Here is a 14,292-nt window from a genome sequence, read left to right on the forward strand (position 1 = left end):
CCTACAAGAATTTAACCACACTTTGAAAGAAATCCTTGGATTCTCTCTGGGTCTTGTGACTTGAGCTGCTCTTCTATCTCAAGGATAATTGGAGTAGCATTTTAATTGGTCCAGTAATATTTTGATTCTTTTTACATTTCTTCAGAAGGTCAAAAAGCCCAAACTGGGGTTTGTTCCTCAGCCACCCTGGAGCTCCTGCAGAGCCCTTTCTGTGACAGAACCACATGGGCACATTAAACACAACCAAACCATTTTGGTTCAGGGAAACAAAACGCCTCAAGCTTGTTTGATATTTGCAGATGCTGGAATTAATGCAGCTGATTGATTAATGCAGCACTTGAAAGTGCTGGTGTCACCTGTGAGTGCTCCCTGAATGTCCCTCATCCTGTGCAGCCAGGTGTGCAGCACATCCCTCCCAGGGGCCCTGCAGGGGACTGATCCCTGTCACCAACAGAGGTTTAATTTGTGCTGGAAATGTCTGTTGTGCTTTCCAAGGAGAAAGGCTTTTCCTTCTTGTTTAAAGCTGCTGGGGATGGATGACAAGGAGAAGCAGCTGTGTTGCCTATAATGGAGTGTTTGAACTGCTCTGCACAAAAATGGCTGATTTCCGATGCACAAACCAGGCTTTCTTTCCTACTAGGATTTTTTTAATATTGTTTATCAGCAGAAGTTGTTATATATGTTTAATTTTCAATTTTAATACCAATAAAAAGGAAAATAATTTATGTGCTTTAACTTGAAGAATTCAAACAGGCTGAAAGTCACGTGGGCAGTGTGAGGTGTGGATGGATGGAAGCTCTGTGCTCTCTGTGGCACCTGGCCTGACTGGGGCAGGAGGGCAAAGCTCCCCAGTCCCTACCCTCGTGTCCCCTGTCCCCACACAGCAGGACACGTGTGCCACTCATGCCAAAGCCCCTGAGGCTGAGCCAGGACACGGCCCTGGCCAGGCTGGGATCCTGCTGGTGCTCACACCCTGCTCCTGAAGGAGCTGTGGTGCTGCTGTACCCCAAAATCGGGGTTCCAGTGGCTTCAGGGCTGGGAGGTCTCAGGAGCCACCCAGGGGACCTGTGTGTGCCTCAGTGGTGCTGACCAGGGACCATCGGGGGCAATGGGGGAGCAGAAATCTGGTAGGAGGGAGCCTGATGGGTCAGTGGATATTAACCCATCCCTGCCTGGCTAATGAACCAACGGCAATTAAACCCATCCCTGAGCCACAGCAGGGTTTGAGGCAGTGACCAGAGGTTTGTCCACGCTCTCGGTGACAATGAGGACATCCATGACACCACCCTGGCCAGGGAGCCTTGGCCCGGAGCTGGTGGCAGCAGGGACACGCTGCCCCTGTGCCGAGCATGGGCTGCGGGGCTGGGGACAGCCACCATGGGCCAGCGGTCACCAGAGGGCGGCAGGACCGCGCTGTCCCTGGCAGCTTTCTGCAGCCTGGTTGTCACCTCCGCGCGGTTCCCGGGAGCTCCGGGGAGCACAGCCCGGTGCTCGGTGCCGCAGCCAGGACCGGGCTGGCCGGCAGCCCCGGCAGGTGAGCTCTGAGCTGTGAGCTGTGAGCTGCCAGCCTCAGCTGCCGCCACCTGCCACCAGCGCGGCGTGCCACACCTGGCCCTGCTGCGGGGTTTCTGCCTGCTCAGCCATGAGCAAGAAAACACTTTCATTCAACAAGTGTTGTTTTGTTTTTTTAAAGACAATTTACCAGTCCTGGAAATTTCTCTGTTCTGCTGAAAAGAGGTGTTCCCAAGTGTAGCTCTGGGCTTTGTACTTAGTTACACTTTGTTTGGATGAAGCTTGAATTTAGCATCTTCTCTAAGTGAATCTTTTAAGGGAAATATTCTGCATGCTGAATTGTACCCTAGGGCAAACAAATGGGGCAGGTGCCAGTGGAAGGACGGATTTTCACAGTAAAATCAGGAAGTGTTACCCACAGAGGGCTGCTGTTGACAGCTGGGACTGTGAACTCCCGACCTTTGGCTCTCTTGGCAGGGCAAGCAGGTGACATGGCTGCACGAGCTGGAAGGCAAGCTGGAGGCTGCTGAATCTCCACACTGCAGGTACTGAATGCAAGGGCAGTGCCAGGGGGGATGGGACAGGCTGTGTCCAGCGCAGAAGGTTCCTCATTGGAGGTGTCAGGGGAGTGTCACCGAGGGCAGGTGTGACAGCCCAGCACGGGGGCAGCTGCTGGGACAGACACAAGGGTCACTGCATTGCTCTGCTGTTACCTTGTCTGGGGCAATGCCTGTGCTGGAGGGCTCAGGGTCTCTGGGAGACAAGAGCGAAGGTTTGCTTTATTCATTCTGAGTCCTAGTTGGAATAAACACCAATAATAAGTACACTTCCTGATGCAGGAAGGATAGGTTTGGTGCTTCTGCCCCAGTTACACTCTCTGAACCTTGTCCCCTCAGCCCACGTTTCAGGGAGGGGAACAGGGCAAGTTTTCTGGAGTGCCACAGCTTCCCTGATACCTCGTCATGTCTGTGCTCTGAGCCCTCTGTGTGCGAGCAGCTGCTGATGATGCTGCTGAGGGAAGCAAGGGAGCATTGTCAGAGCCTTGGGGACAGTGGGCACGTGGGCAGGCAGGGTCCTCCCACCTGGGAACTCTGTTCTTCCCAGCTATGCCCAGGTGGGAGGAGATGGAGTGATTCTCTGCCTCAGCCGAACTTCCCCTGCCTTGCAGCTCTTTCCAGGAGCCTGAAACACACCTCAGACAGCCTGAAATCCACCCCAAAGAGCCCCCTCCAAACCCCTGCTCTTCCCCCAGTGCTGCATTGCCAGCAGAAGAGAAACGGGCATGATGGGAAGCACACCCTCCTCTGAAAGTATAGGGGGAATTTGGTATTTTAAGAGAGAAATGAAAAGTACAAACCCAGCTGGTTGAGTTGTAACTGTGGGTCTGCCTGCTGTGGTGAGGAGAGCATGGAGGTTCCTGGAGTGAGGGCCATAACACCCCTTTCTAATCAAATGGAATGGAAAGGAAAATGAGGAAAAGCAAAATAAGTGTAGCCTCCTGTGTGGCTCTTGCTAATGATTTTGGTTTTGCATTGCCAGCTCTCCCAGTGGTGGTGAGGGTTCCACCCACGGACCATGGAGCCGAGGAGCACTGGGCACCAAGCAAAGCCACCAGTGTCCCCAGGCCAGCAGGATGAGCCCCTGACCCCGTGCTCTTCTTTATCAGCTGAAGATGAGGAAGGTGTCTATGGCTTCCTCTGTCCAAGGAGCAGTGAGTGCAGTGCTGAGGATGAGCCTGGTTATGAGCTGATCCATGGCAAATCCTTGCAATTCCTCTGTGGATCTTTTCCCAGGAGAAGGAGGAGGCACCAAACAGGATTTATCAGCCCCACACAGGGACCTGCAGGGCACAGCAGGGATGCTACAGGCCACAATAAATTCTTCAGCAGCAGTGAAGTGTTGGCCTTTGGTGAACATTCCCACACAAAGCCTGGGCACATGCTCAGGCACAACGAAACAGAGCAGGTGGGGCTGCTCAGGGCAGACCTGGGGAGAGCCCAAAATGCCCTGGATTGCAAGGAAGATGAGGTTAATGCCTTCCCTGTGTCTCCTGGGGAAGTGAAGGCATGTCCTGGACATCTGGTAAGTGTTCCACATGGTGGCTGTGGGTGGCTTCTCCCTGTGCCCCATTCCCTGCTCCCTAGAGGTGCCCAGCTGCTCCTGAGGTTGGGATGCTCTGGCAGACATGGATGCTTTGTCTTCTCTTTTCCTCTAAACTCCTGCTTTAAGCTGGTGATGTGCAGTTCAAATCCAGTGTGTTAAATTGCCTTTGTATCCTTTAATAGCGGGTTGTACTACCCTGAGGGGTTTCTACCCAAATAGGAGCTGGATTTGTGTTCACCCCCAGCAGAGCAGGGAGTGTGCCAGGGATTCAGGGCAGAATATGTTCCCCCAAGGCCCTGCAGGGAGGAGAATCCTCCCTGGCCAGAGGAACTAGCACTGGCTGTTTTCCTCTATGTTTGGTCTGGGCACTGTGGGCTTTTCTCTCAGCTCCTCCTGTGCCTGGGGCCCAGAGGCTCCTGGCTGGGCTCCCTCACTGCAGTGTCTGTGCTCCTTGGGCAGCCTGTTTGTCTGTCAGCTCCCAGTGACACCTCTGTACCCCTTTGAGTGCCTGTGCTTACTCATGTGAGCATACTGCCCCTCAAGTCATCTGGTCCTGGTTATTTGGGCTGCAGAGAGCTCGAGGCTCCAGAGCCCTGGAGCAGAGCAGCTGTGGGGCCAGTGGAGCCATTGGAGCAGCCTTGTCCCCATGGCTGTTCTCCTTCCCCATCCCTATCTCTGTTCTCGTGCTTCCCACAGCTGCTGCAAGGCAGGAGCCTGATAAGCTCATTGATATCTACAGGAGAAAGGCAAAGGGTGAATTTCAGAGCTCAGCAAGAACTGCTGGAATTCACCAGGATTGTTTTCTGGTTCTTTTCAAGTCTTTTTCAGTGTTTTGTGTCACTGTCTCAGGATCATAAACAGAACATGCAATTATTTATCCTGGGCACTGATTTAAATCCTTCCTCTCCCCATAACTCAGCCCCTCCCTTAGCAAAACCCACGGGGCTGAGGTCTGCTGCCTCTTCTTTCTCAGGGCTTTGGAATTCTTCCCAGCAGCAGGAACAGGAGCCTGAGCACAGGGTATGGGGACAGCCTGCTCTGCACCCTGCCTGCAGCCAGGATCTGTCCCCAAAAAACCTCTTCTACCTCTTGGTTCCCTTTGGGGTGGCAGCAGCTCAGCCCTGTGGCAGGGGCTGGGACAGGATCCCTCTCCAGGACCAGCCTGGCAGCCCCCGCGGCCACAGGGGGCGAAAGGAATTCGCTGTCACATAATGGGGCTTTGTGTGTGTGAGGGTTGGCATAAAGGGTTTTCTGAAGCTGCCTCAGAGCCTTTCCTGGCGTCCCCAAAGAAGGCTGGCAGTGGCACGTGGCTCCTGTCCAGCCTGGAAATATCCTGGGGTGTGGTGCCCAGGGGCATGGGATGGGCACGGGATGGGCACTTGGCGTCCCTGAGCATGGAATGTCTCTCCTTGACCATGCCTGAAGGAAAGCTCATCTTTGGGCAGTGGTTTTGACTGAACAGGTGCCAAGGGAAGATGTGCCTGATGCTGTTTGCTGTAAATCCTGCTCTGATGCTCCTTTCAGGGAGGAGCACCGTGTCCCTGCCAACCCCCACTGCTGCTGCCTGCCCGTGCCCTGCGCCCCCTCAGCTCTGCTTTGGGGTGCCCACAAGACCAGCCTGGCTCTGGTGGGGTTGACAGCAACCCCAGGCTCTGAGGGCACCTGGGCTCTGCACTGGGATGGATCCAGGCAGTGGGTCATGGTGGCAATCCTCTGGACACCCCAGAGTGCTGCAGTGTGACAAACTGGGCACTGGTGGGATTGCAAAAACCCCTGGGTCTGTCACCTCCCATCTGCTCTGAGCTGCATGCTTGGAGACCAGGGGATTTGGTTTTGATTGTTGGCACCCAGGAGCTGTGGAGTCCCCCATCCTGTGTCCCTGTCCTGATGCCATGTCCCCAGCTCTGCCCAAGAAGCTGCACTGGACAGGGTTTACCTCTGGATTTGGGTGTGGGAAAATTGGAACACAAATGGCCCAACCCTGCACAAGTGAAGGGAGGCTGGTGTGAATTCATGCCACAGATTCAGCTTGCAGACACCTGCCCTTGAGGGAGCCAGCACTGCACCTGACAAGATTCCTCTGTCCTGGGAGTTAATCCCAACCCTTGGCCAGAATTAGGGCTGGGATCCTCCCCAGACAGCAGCTGTCACCAGAACTATGTGCAAAAATACCCAAGGAGCTCAGATGCAGTTTATTAAATGGCATTTCATGGTGCCAGCCAGAGGAGGGGTGTCCCTGTCACCTGTGGCTGTTTTTTAGCTGCTGAGTGTGCTGTCAGTGGCAGGTACCAGTGCTGAGGGTGAGTGTGAGTGTGAGTGCACACATGTGCTGCCAGCCCTCCCCGTGCCACCATGGGAGCCTCCCTGCTCCAGCTAATAATAAGAGCTGCTGCAATTCCTTGGGCTGCTCTGGTGCCTGCCTTGAAGGCAGAGGATTAATGTCCCAGGATTAATGTCCCAGCCAGGCTCCAGCAGCTCAGTGCTATTCCCAGGGGTAGGAAAAACTGCCTGGTGAGCATTCTGCTTATGTGCCCTTTTGTACTTCAAAATGCAGCTTGATTTATATTTCTTGCTTTCACAAAGGCATCTTGAAGGGAACTAGAGAGCAGTAGCAGCAGGTTTTTGTTGGAGTTCTGTCCTGCATGGGAGTCTCTGTAAACACCCCCAGACAGTAACTCTTGGGTGCTTGAATACAAATGGAGTTAAAATTGAATTAGAATATGGCTCTCAAAAAATCCGTTTCCTTCTGTATCACTTGTGTCTATTTGTAATTTGTGTATCTTGTCTACAGTATCTCAAACATGTCACTATTTCAGTTATACTCTTTTAAGTGTGTTTAAATAGCCCCATGCTGAGCACAGCCTCAGGCCCCTGTTGGCTCTGGGAATTGGGGTGGGAGCACCCCCCATCTGGTGCAGCAGAAATTCCCCAGAACTATCATGGACTGGTTTTTTTTTTCAGTGAAACTGGGAGGTTCTGCCAGTCTGTGAGGATTAGTCAGCTGCAAAGTTTGTTTGGTTTTGTGTGTGTGCTAAATCAGTCGGTGTTTGTGAATTCTCTCACTGGTGTTTGCAAACTGGAGCATCCTGTGTGGGGAAATGTACAGAGCTGTCTGTGCCAGGACCCCTCAGGGGACAGGGAGTGCAGGAGGCTTCCTGGGAGTCCAGTGCACATCTGGGCTAAACAAAAGTGTCACTGGCTTTGGAAGGTGATGCTTCAGCAGGACACCAGCGCTGGGAGAGGGGACATCCCCCTGTGCTGCCCCAGCCCTTGGAAGGGGCATTCTGAGGGGATGCCATAGGGCATTGGGCCTGGCTGGCTGCTCCATCCCTGTGGGATGAGGGATTGATGCCTTTGGCCCGGGAGGCTCTCCAGGGTACTGCCCTGCTCACCCGAGCGCTTCCTTCTGCCACAGGAGCTGCACGTGGGGATTAAGTAATTGCCTAATTGTCCGTCCCAGAGAGAAGCTTTCCCTCAGGGCTGGAGCTCCGGTGGTGCAGCCTGTGGTTTGTGTGGCAATCCCCGTGTGTCCTGAGCCCTCCCAGGATGTCCGTGCCCCGCACATCCCACCCCTGAGCCACTGGAGACCGGAGCACATCGGGATTATTTCAAATGAGGAGCTTTTCAATGGAGAAGCAGTGATGGCAAGTGGGCAGGGGGCTCACAGGTGGCCTGTGCGAGCTGGGCAATGTCTTCTGCTGCCCTTGGCCATCTCTCAGCTGCTTTCTTGTGCTCTGCTCGTGGTGGTGCCTCTTTGGTGGCATCAGAGACATTTGTCCTCTTGGGCTGGAGCTGGGCACGGAGCTCTGAGCAGTGCTGGCCCCACAGCGCAGCCCCAGCCCTGGGGAGCTGTGGGGTGCCATGGGGTTCTGTGTGCTGGCTCTTCCCGGGCACAGCCCTCGCTCGGGGGCACACAGAGGGGTTCAGCCCTGTCCTTGCCCTCTCTGCCTCCCCACTGCTGCAGTTCCCCCGTGTTCTCCCTCCCCCGTCCCTGTCTCACCGCCCTCATGGTGTCACAGCCCCAGCACCGCCAGCACCGGCCCCGTGTCCGGCCTCGGGAGAAGAAAAGGGTCCCTGTTCCCGCTGTGCTAATGGGGAAACGCCAGCTCGGTGGGAGCTGCGCCCTTCCCAGCCTCGGGAAATGCCTGTGCCCGGCGGAAAGTGGAAAATCCCCGAAAATCCCCGTGTGCCGCGGGCTCGGGGCTGGGCCGGCCCGGGGGAGGCCCCGCTCACAGCCCGCGGTGCCAGCGCGGCCTTTGCGGCTGCGGGGACCCGGCCCGGGCTGGCACTGATCCTGGGCGACAGCCACCACAGCAACAGCTCAGCGGCACTCAGAAATAGCCCTGGGCACGGGATCCTCCTTCCAGGGAATGATCTGCTGTGGGAAGAGGCTGTACCTGCCCTCCGAAATTCCGGCCCTGTCCCGTGACTTTCGGAGAAGGCGGGATGTGTGTGGCCGTGCTGGGGCTGGTTGGTGACAACCTGATGTCCTGGGCACTATGGGCAGCTCTTAGTGAATGTCTACAGGGTGACATTCTCCTTGGAATCAGCTTCTTAAAATTAACTCAGGTTTAAAATGGGTTCTCATGTGGGTCTGAGGAGGATAGTGACACACACACATGCACACACACATATTTATTTATAGAATGAATGGGTATTGCATTTGCTTGTCCTGTAAGCTCGTCTGCAGAGTGGGTACATTAGGAATTTTGGGACGAGCCAAATGCAGCAGTAGGGTCAGTCCCCTGTCCACTCAGCAGAAATACCCACTTGGTGTGCACAGCTCCTGCCACCTCCCCATGGATCCAGTCCCCAGGAGCTATTCCTGCCGAGGACAGTGTCCTGGCACGCTGAGGAAGGATCCAAGATGTAGCATTACTGGAATGCTTTTGGGATGACCGGGTAGGAAGAAGCTACACAAGTATGCAGAAACCGCTGTGGTTTGTCTCCCAGGCCTGGGAAGGAGACAGCCTGCTTCTATTTGTGCTAGCTCGGCTTTTTTAGCTTCTGGAGGAAGTGGGAGAAGGACCCAATGCTGCTGGAGCCAGCAGGGGCAATTCTCTGGGTCCTGGCAGGGTTGTGGCTGAAGCAGCAGGGCCTGTCCTGCTCCAGAACAATGCACGGTGCTGAAGGGTGAGTCCCTGATGGGAACAGGAGCCCAGTGCCACCAAGCCTGGCAGTGCCTGCCTCTCTGAAGGGACAGTCCCTCCTGTGACAGCTGCCTTCAACCTCACCCAGGCCCAGATGTCCCAGAGCCTGTGGAATCATTGAAGAGACTGCTTGGACTCCCTGGAATGACAATGGCTGAGCCTTTCACAGGACCCTGTGCTGGCAGTGCCCTTCCATGTGCTGGCCATGGTGGTGGTGCTCTGGCAGCCTCAGCCCCAGGACAGCAGTGCCCAGTGATCTGAATGAGGATGGCTGACAGTGAGCAGTGCCCCAGCTGCCTTCATCCCTGCAGGGAACTATTTGCAAGATAAACTTGCAGTTCTTGAGGCAGTGGTGGGTGAGTTACTGAGGGTGGGCAGCAGCATTGGGCTTTAAATCCCGTGGGGATTTAGATCCCTGCTAGGACAGATGACCTTGTGGGCAGCGTGCCACAGAGGTGAGACTGTCTGCCCAGCCCTGGGATTTTGAGGGAGGAGAAAAGAGATTGGTGTACAATGCTTGTGCTGCCTTGGTGTCCCCAGCCCTGCTGGGGACATTAGTGGCCCAGTTACACCAGCAATGCAGGGGACAGGGTGAGGAGCTGCAGCTGGTGCCAAGGCTGGGAGCGGTGCCAGAGCCCGCTGAGGAATGAGTGAGGGGGAGATGGAAGGAGGCAGCTGGAGCCGGCGCGGGGACTGCTGCTGCCTGTGAGCTCCATGGCTGCTGGGGCCATGGCAGGGCTGTGCCAGTGCCACCAGGGCACTGCTGCCACTTCAGGGCCCTGGTGCTGCTCAGGTCTGCTGGATGCTGGATGCTGGCAGTGCCTCATGCTGTCCTCTCCAGGCAGATACACCTGACATGGTTATGTCGTGGCCGTCCTGCTTTTTGTGCTTGCCTTGTCTCCCTTATCCCCATGCTTTGGGGCCCCACACCCCGTCCTGGCCTGCCCTGACACGTGGCACTGGACACAGCTGCCACAGGCACCAGCTGCTGGGGGCTGGGTACAGACGTGTCACATCCTGAGCAGAACCATTGTGCTCTGGCTCGTGTTCCTCCTGCAGGTCCTGTCAGAGTGGAGCTGACACCAGCCCGAGATGGGCAGTGGGCAGGAGTGATGCCACTGGAGAGCCTGATGCCAGTCCAGGGTGGATGACAGCCACCAAGGGTCCTTGGGAGCTGGGCTGAGCCCAGGCATCAATGTGGATCTGCTTGTCCGTGCTCCCTCCGAACTGCTCACACAAATCACCAGTTTGTGGGGTGTTCTGGTGTGCCTGCAGGAAAAATCCTGGCCCAAGGGGCTGCGAGTTAGGGGCTGGCACAAATGTTTGTGACTTGACCTTTTATTGTGGCGCTTGTGAACAAATGATGTTTGCAGAAGGCAGATAAGGAGCTGTGAATAGCTGGAGTGAAGGGCTCAGATATATATCTTGGCCGGGGGGGTTCCCCTCTGTTGTTTGCCCCCAACAGGCTGGCCCTGGGTGATGCTGCTCTGCTGTGCCCGTGGCTCAGCAGCACCTGAGCACGCAGGGATGGCACCACGGCTGGGTACACCTTGTGCCTGCAGAGGAGAGCGCCAGGAGCTGCCAGCCAGCTCGGGCAGGACCCGAGCGACAATCTGAACCGTCCAGGGTTTGGGTTTCTAATGTCCTACATGTGCCTTTGACAACCTAAACCCCCCTTCTCCCGCTCTGGCGTGTCGGTCACCCCTCGCCCCTTCCCACTGCCTGCGAATGGGAGCAGCTCGGGTGCGTTCCAGGCAGGAAGGAAAGCCTGGAGCTGTTTAAAACTCGCAATCTTCAGGGAATTTCAATCGCGTCCAAGCCCGTTCCCAACCAACTGAATAACGGTGCAGGGTTTGAATGCTGGCCCGCCTCCGCCGCCGCCGCCGCTCCTCCCTCCGCGCCGCCCGCACCGGGCTCCGCCGGCTCCGCCGCCGCCGCGCTGCCATGGGGGTGCCGCGGGGGGCTCTCCCCGCGCTCTAGGGGGGGTCTGCCGGGCCCCCCGGCACATCATGCCATTGCTGGACTTCTTCTGGGCTTGCTTCAAAAGAGCCAAGGTAGGGGAGCGCTGTGTCGGTCCCTGACACGCTCCGCTTTGCGAAGCCTCGGCAATGGGCGCGCTGGGGACGCGTCCCCGGCGGTGTCGGCGGCTGCTCCGGGGATGTCGTGCATGTGAGAGGGTTTAATTTTGGCTGGGCCATGTGTAGGTGCGCTGGTCCCTGTGCCCTGAGCTCTCCCGCTGCCCTGTCCTGGGTCACCGTGCCCCGGCAGCCCTGGTGGGCAGGGGACTGTGTGTGTCTCTCTGTCTATGTGTGTCTGTCTGTCTGTTTTTGTGTGTGTGTGCGCACCCTCAGCCCCCCAAGGTGGTCAGCCCATGCCAGGAGGGTCCTGCCGTGCCTGCCTGTATGGTGTGGCCGGGCTGCGATATCCTTCCCAGCCCAGAGGCTCAGGTCACCCGTGGTGTGCCTGTGGGACCGTGGCCAGCCTGGAGGGTCAGGGCAGCTCCGAGCAGGATGACAAAGGAGCAGCAAGGCCAAGGGCTCCCAGCTTTTCATTTCCTGCAGCAGCAGTTCTCATGGCGTGACTTCTGAGGTTTTTCTTTAGGGTTTAATTCTTCATCTGTCACATTAATAACAAACAACTCTCCCTGCCTCCTCCTGATCACTGTTGGCTTATTGTGTCCCAGCTTGTGCAGTGTGGTGGGAGGTGAGCTGGGGAGATTGTGGAGTTATAGTTAGTGTGAATTTCAGGAGCTTCAGATTGGGAAAAGTGTTAAAATCCCTTTTCAGACAGTGCTGTACACCAGGCTGTGTTGGGTGAGTGGATCTGCTGTGGTGAAATGGATGTGGAATGCACGCTGTCCCCCCGGGCTTTCAGTGTGCAATGCTTAAAATAGTTGAGTCTAAAAATGACATTTGTGAAATTCATTGGTAATATTAGTGGCTGTCTTGTCCCTGCTGTCTCATCCCTGCTGTCTCTGGAGAGCTTAGCTGTCCTCATTAACCCTGTTTGTCCCTGTGTGCTGCCTGTTGGCATTGCCATAGTACTGGTGGTGGCAGGGACAATGACGCTGGGGCCTGCATGGCCACTGGCACGGCTGCAGCTTGGGAAGGCTCCAGCCTGGCCTGCACAGATTCTGGTACTCAGGGGTTTCAGCCTCCTTGGAAGCTGGAAGCACCCAGCAGTCCCCTGCCTTCAGCCCATGTCTTTGGCCCATTGTAGGGTCTGGTGGCCCAGCTGGCCAGGGCACCACCCTTCTGGTTGCCTACAGTGGCCTCCTGTAGGGCTGAGCCTTCTGCCTCAGCCTGGACCCCTCTCCTCCCCGTGCCAGCGCTGCTCACCACCAGCAGGCGAGGAATTCTCACCTTCCTTGCTGAGGAATTTCTTGAACAGGGAGAAACGTGCTGGGCTCTGTCTGTGGGACTAAAGCTTTCCAGGCTAAATGAGGTGGATCTGTGGCTGGTGGAAGGTTTCATGGGAAAAGGAAGGTGTGGGAACAGGTTGGGCAATGCCAAAGGATCTGGAGGAGCTGGGTGACCTCCCCTGTGGACAGGGGCACGCTGTGAGGTCCAGCCCTGGTGATGGCACCCCTGGGGCGTGCAGGGCTGGGGAAGCACAGCAGCAGGGACATGGTTAAGCCTGGCTTCCCTGGGCCAGCTCAGCCCTGCTGCCCCGGCAGGAAGAGGGGTCCCGGCTCTGTGGGAAAGCCGGGCTCGTCCTGCGGTGCATTCCTGCGGTGATCCCGCGGGGCAGCAGCACTGGAGGGGCTCAGTGTGCACCCAGACAGGGACTGGGGACCCTCCCGGGCTCTGGGCTCACCTTGGGACTGGGAGTGGGGACCTTCTGCTGCTCCTCCACCTCTGCAAAGTGCTGCTGTGTCCCCAGTGCTGCCCTGCTGCTCTGAATCCCGTTTCTCATGGCTTCCCTTGGGAGCTGGGCTGGTGGGTGCCAGGTTTGCCATCTTTGCCCGGTGCTCAGGGCCTTGGGAGTGGCAGTGGTGTTTTACAACCTGTGGGGTGATGCCCTTGGGAGAAGCCTTTGCCAGGCCCCAAGCATCATTGCTTGTTCCAGCTCCGGGCCAGCACTGCTGGTCTCAGGTCACTTCTGGGCAAAGGGGAGGCTGGAGCAGGGACCAAACCCAGATGTGAGGGGCAGCATTCCACAAATGTGAGAATTAAAATGATTTAAAAAAATTATTTTTGTTTGTTTTCTTTCTTTCTTTTTACAGAAATTCACCTTGTTAGAAGATAAAAAAGATGCAGGTAAGCTGCAGCAATAATCTTTGGGGCAGGAGTGCCCTTGCTGTTAAACAAGGGCAAGTGAGCAGGGATCATGGGAAGAGGAATGTTCCTTTGCTGGGTTCTTCTGCCAGCAGTGTGATTTTCCCCCCAAAATGTTATTTTCAAGAGAATATATTTGCAAAGGAACCTTGTTTCCTTTTCAAGTCCTCTTGTCTTTGTGGTGAGCAGCTTTGTGCTCGGCAGATAATGCCATGGGGAGCTCCAGAGCCTTGGCACTGCAATGCCATGGGCAGGAAGGGCACCCCTGGCTCAGAGACCCCAACTTTGTGTGCCTGGGGTGTCTCAGCCATGATTGTGGGGCAGGAGGGCCTGGCAGTGCAGCTCAGGCTGATCCTGGGGGTTGTGCATGGCTGCTGCTGCCCTGATCAGACCCCTGCCAAGGTGGGGGCATGGGCTGGAGATGGGGCTGCCCGCCCATGAGGGGTTTGTGGGGGCTGGGGAGGCTGGAAGGGGTCTCTGGGAGCAAGAGGAGGAGGAGGAGGGGGAACATGTGTGTGCCAGCAGGACCAGGAAGCAGGGATGGGCATGGGGCTGTGGCAGGGGGGCAGAGGAGCCTTTCCTCATCCCACTGTGGGTGCCTTGGGGGTCTTTGTGCAGTGACACCTCCAGAGTCAAACCTGTCCCATCCTACACAGGGTGTCCCATGGCTCTGGTGGCTCTGGAAGTGGTGGCTCTGCTGCTTTGGGCACAGGGCTCAGGACATTCCTTGTGAATGCTGGCTCTGGTGCTGGAGGTGGGTGCAGTGGGGCTGCCCACACTGCTGGCTGGAGCCCTGGCACCATGGAAAGGGAACCCACCATGCAGGGAGCCCATGGCATGTGCCTGGGGTTCTCCAGGCAGTTCTCTGTCCAAAGGGTGGTGCACTGAGGGCCTCTTGTTTTCATGCACATAGGGATGAAGTGAGCTCTGAGCCTGCCTGGTGAGAGCCCAGAGCACAGGAGAGCTCTGGGTAACAAAAGGTGCTTTGTGAGAGAGCCTCAGAGGTATCTTGGGTGGTCTCTGGCCCTTGCACGGGAGAGATTAAGAGCATAAAAGTCAAGAGTTAAAGAGCCCTGTGGAAGGGAAGGGGCAGGGAAGGCTCCTATGGATCACACTGTGATTGGGATTTTGGGGCAAAAAATGTTTTTAGGGTTTTTTCCCCCTTGGTTAAAACTGCCTGTAGAATCCAGGTCTCTCCTGATGGAAGCTCAGTGACACTCACATGACCCCAGGTGATGCCTGCCTGTCAC

General features: G+C 56.3%; 1 protein-coding gene across 1 annotated transcript in view; it reads left to right on the plus strand.

Moving 5' to 3' along the window:
- The first annotated feature begins 10,682 nt into the window (after positions 1-10,682).
- Positions 10,683-14,292, plus strand: part of STARD8 (StAR related lipid transfer domain containing 8) — a 41,190-nt gene continuing 37,580 nt past the window's right edge. The window contains exons 1-2 of the mRNA XM_064712644.1: positions 10,683-10,819; positions 12,991-13,024. Coding sequence (XP_064568714.1) covers positions 10,775-10,819; positions 12,991-13,024 — 79 coding nt within the window. The 5' untranslated portion in view covers positions 10,683-10,774. The remainder of the gene's footprint in view (positions 10,820-12,990; positions 13,025-14,292) is intronic.

The sequence above is a fragment of the Zonotrichia leucophrys genome, chromosome 4A (assembly GCF_028769735.1).
Source record: "Zonotrichia leucophrys gambelii isolate GWCS_2022_RI chromosome 4A, RI_Zleu_2.0, whole genome shotgun sequence".
Classification (NCBI taxonomy): Eukaryota; Metazoa; Chordata; class Aves; order Passeriformes; family Passerellidae; genus Zonotrichia; species Zonotrichia leucophrys.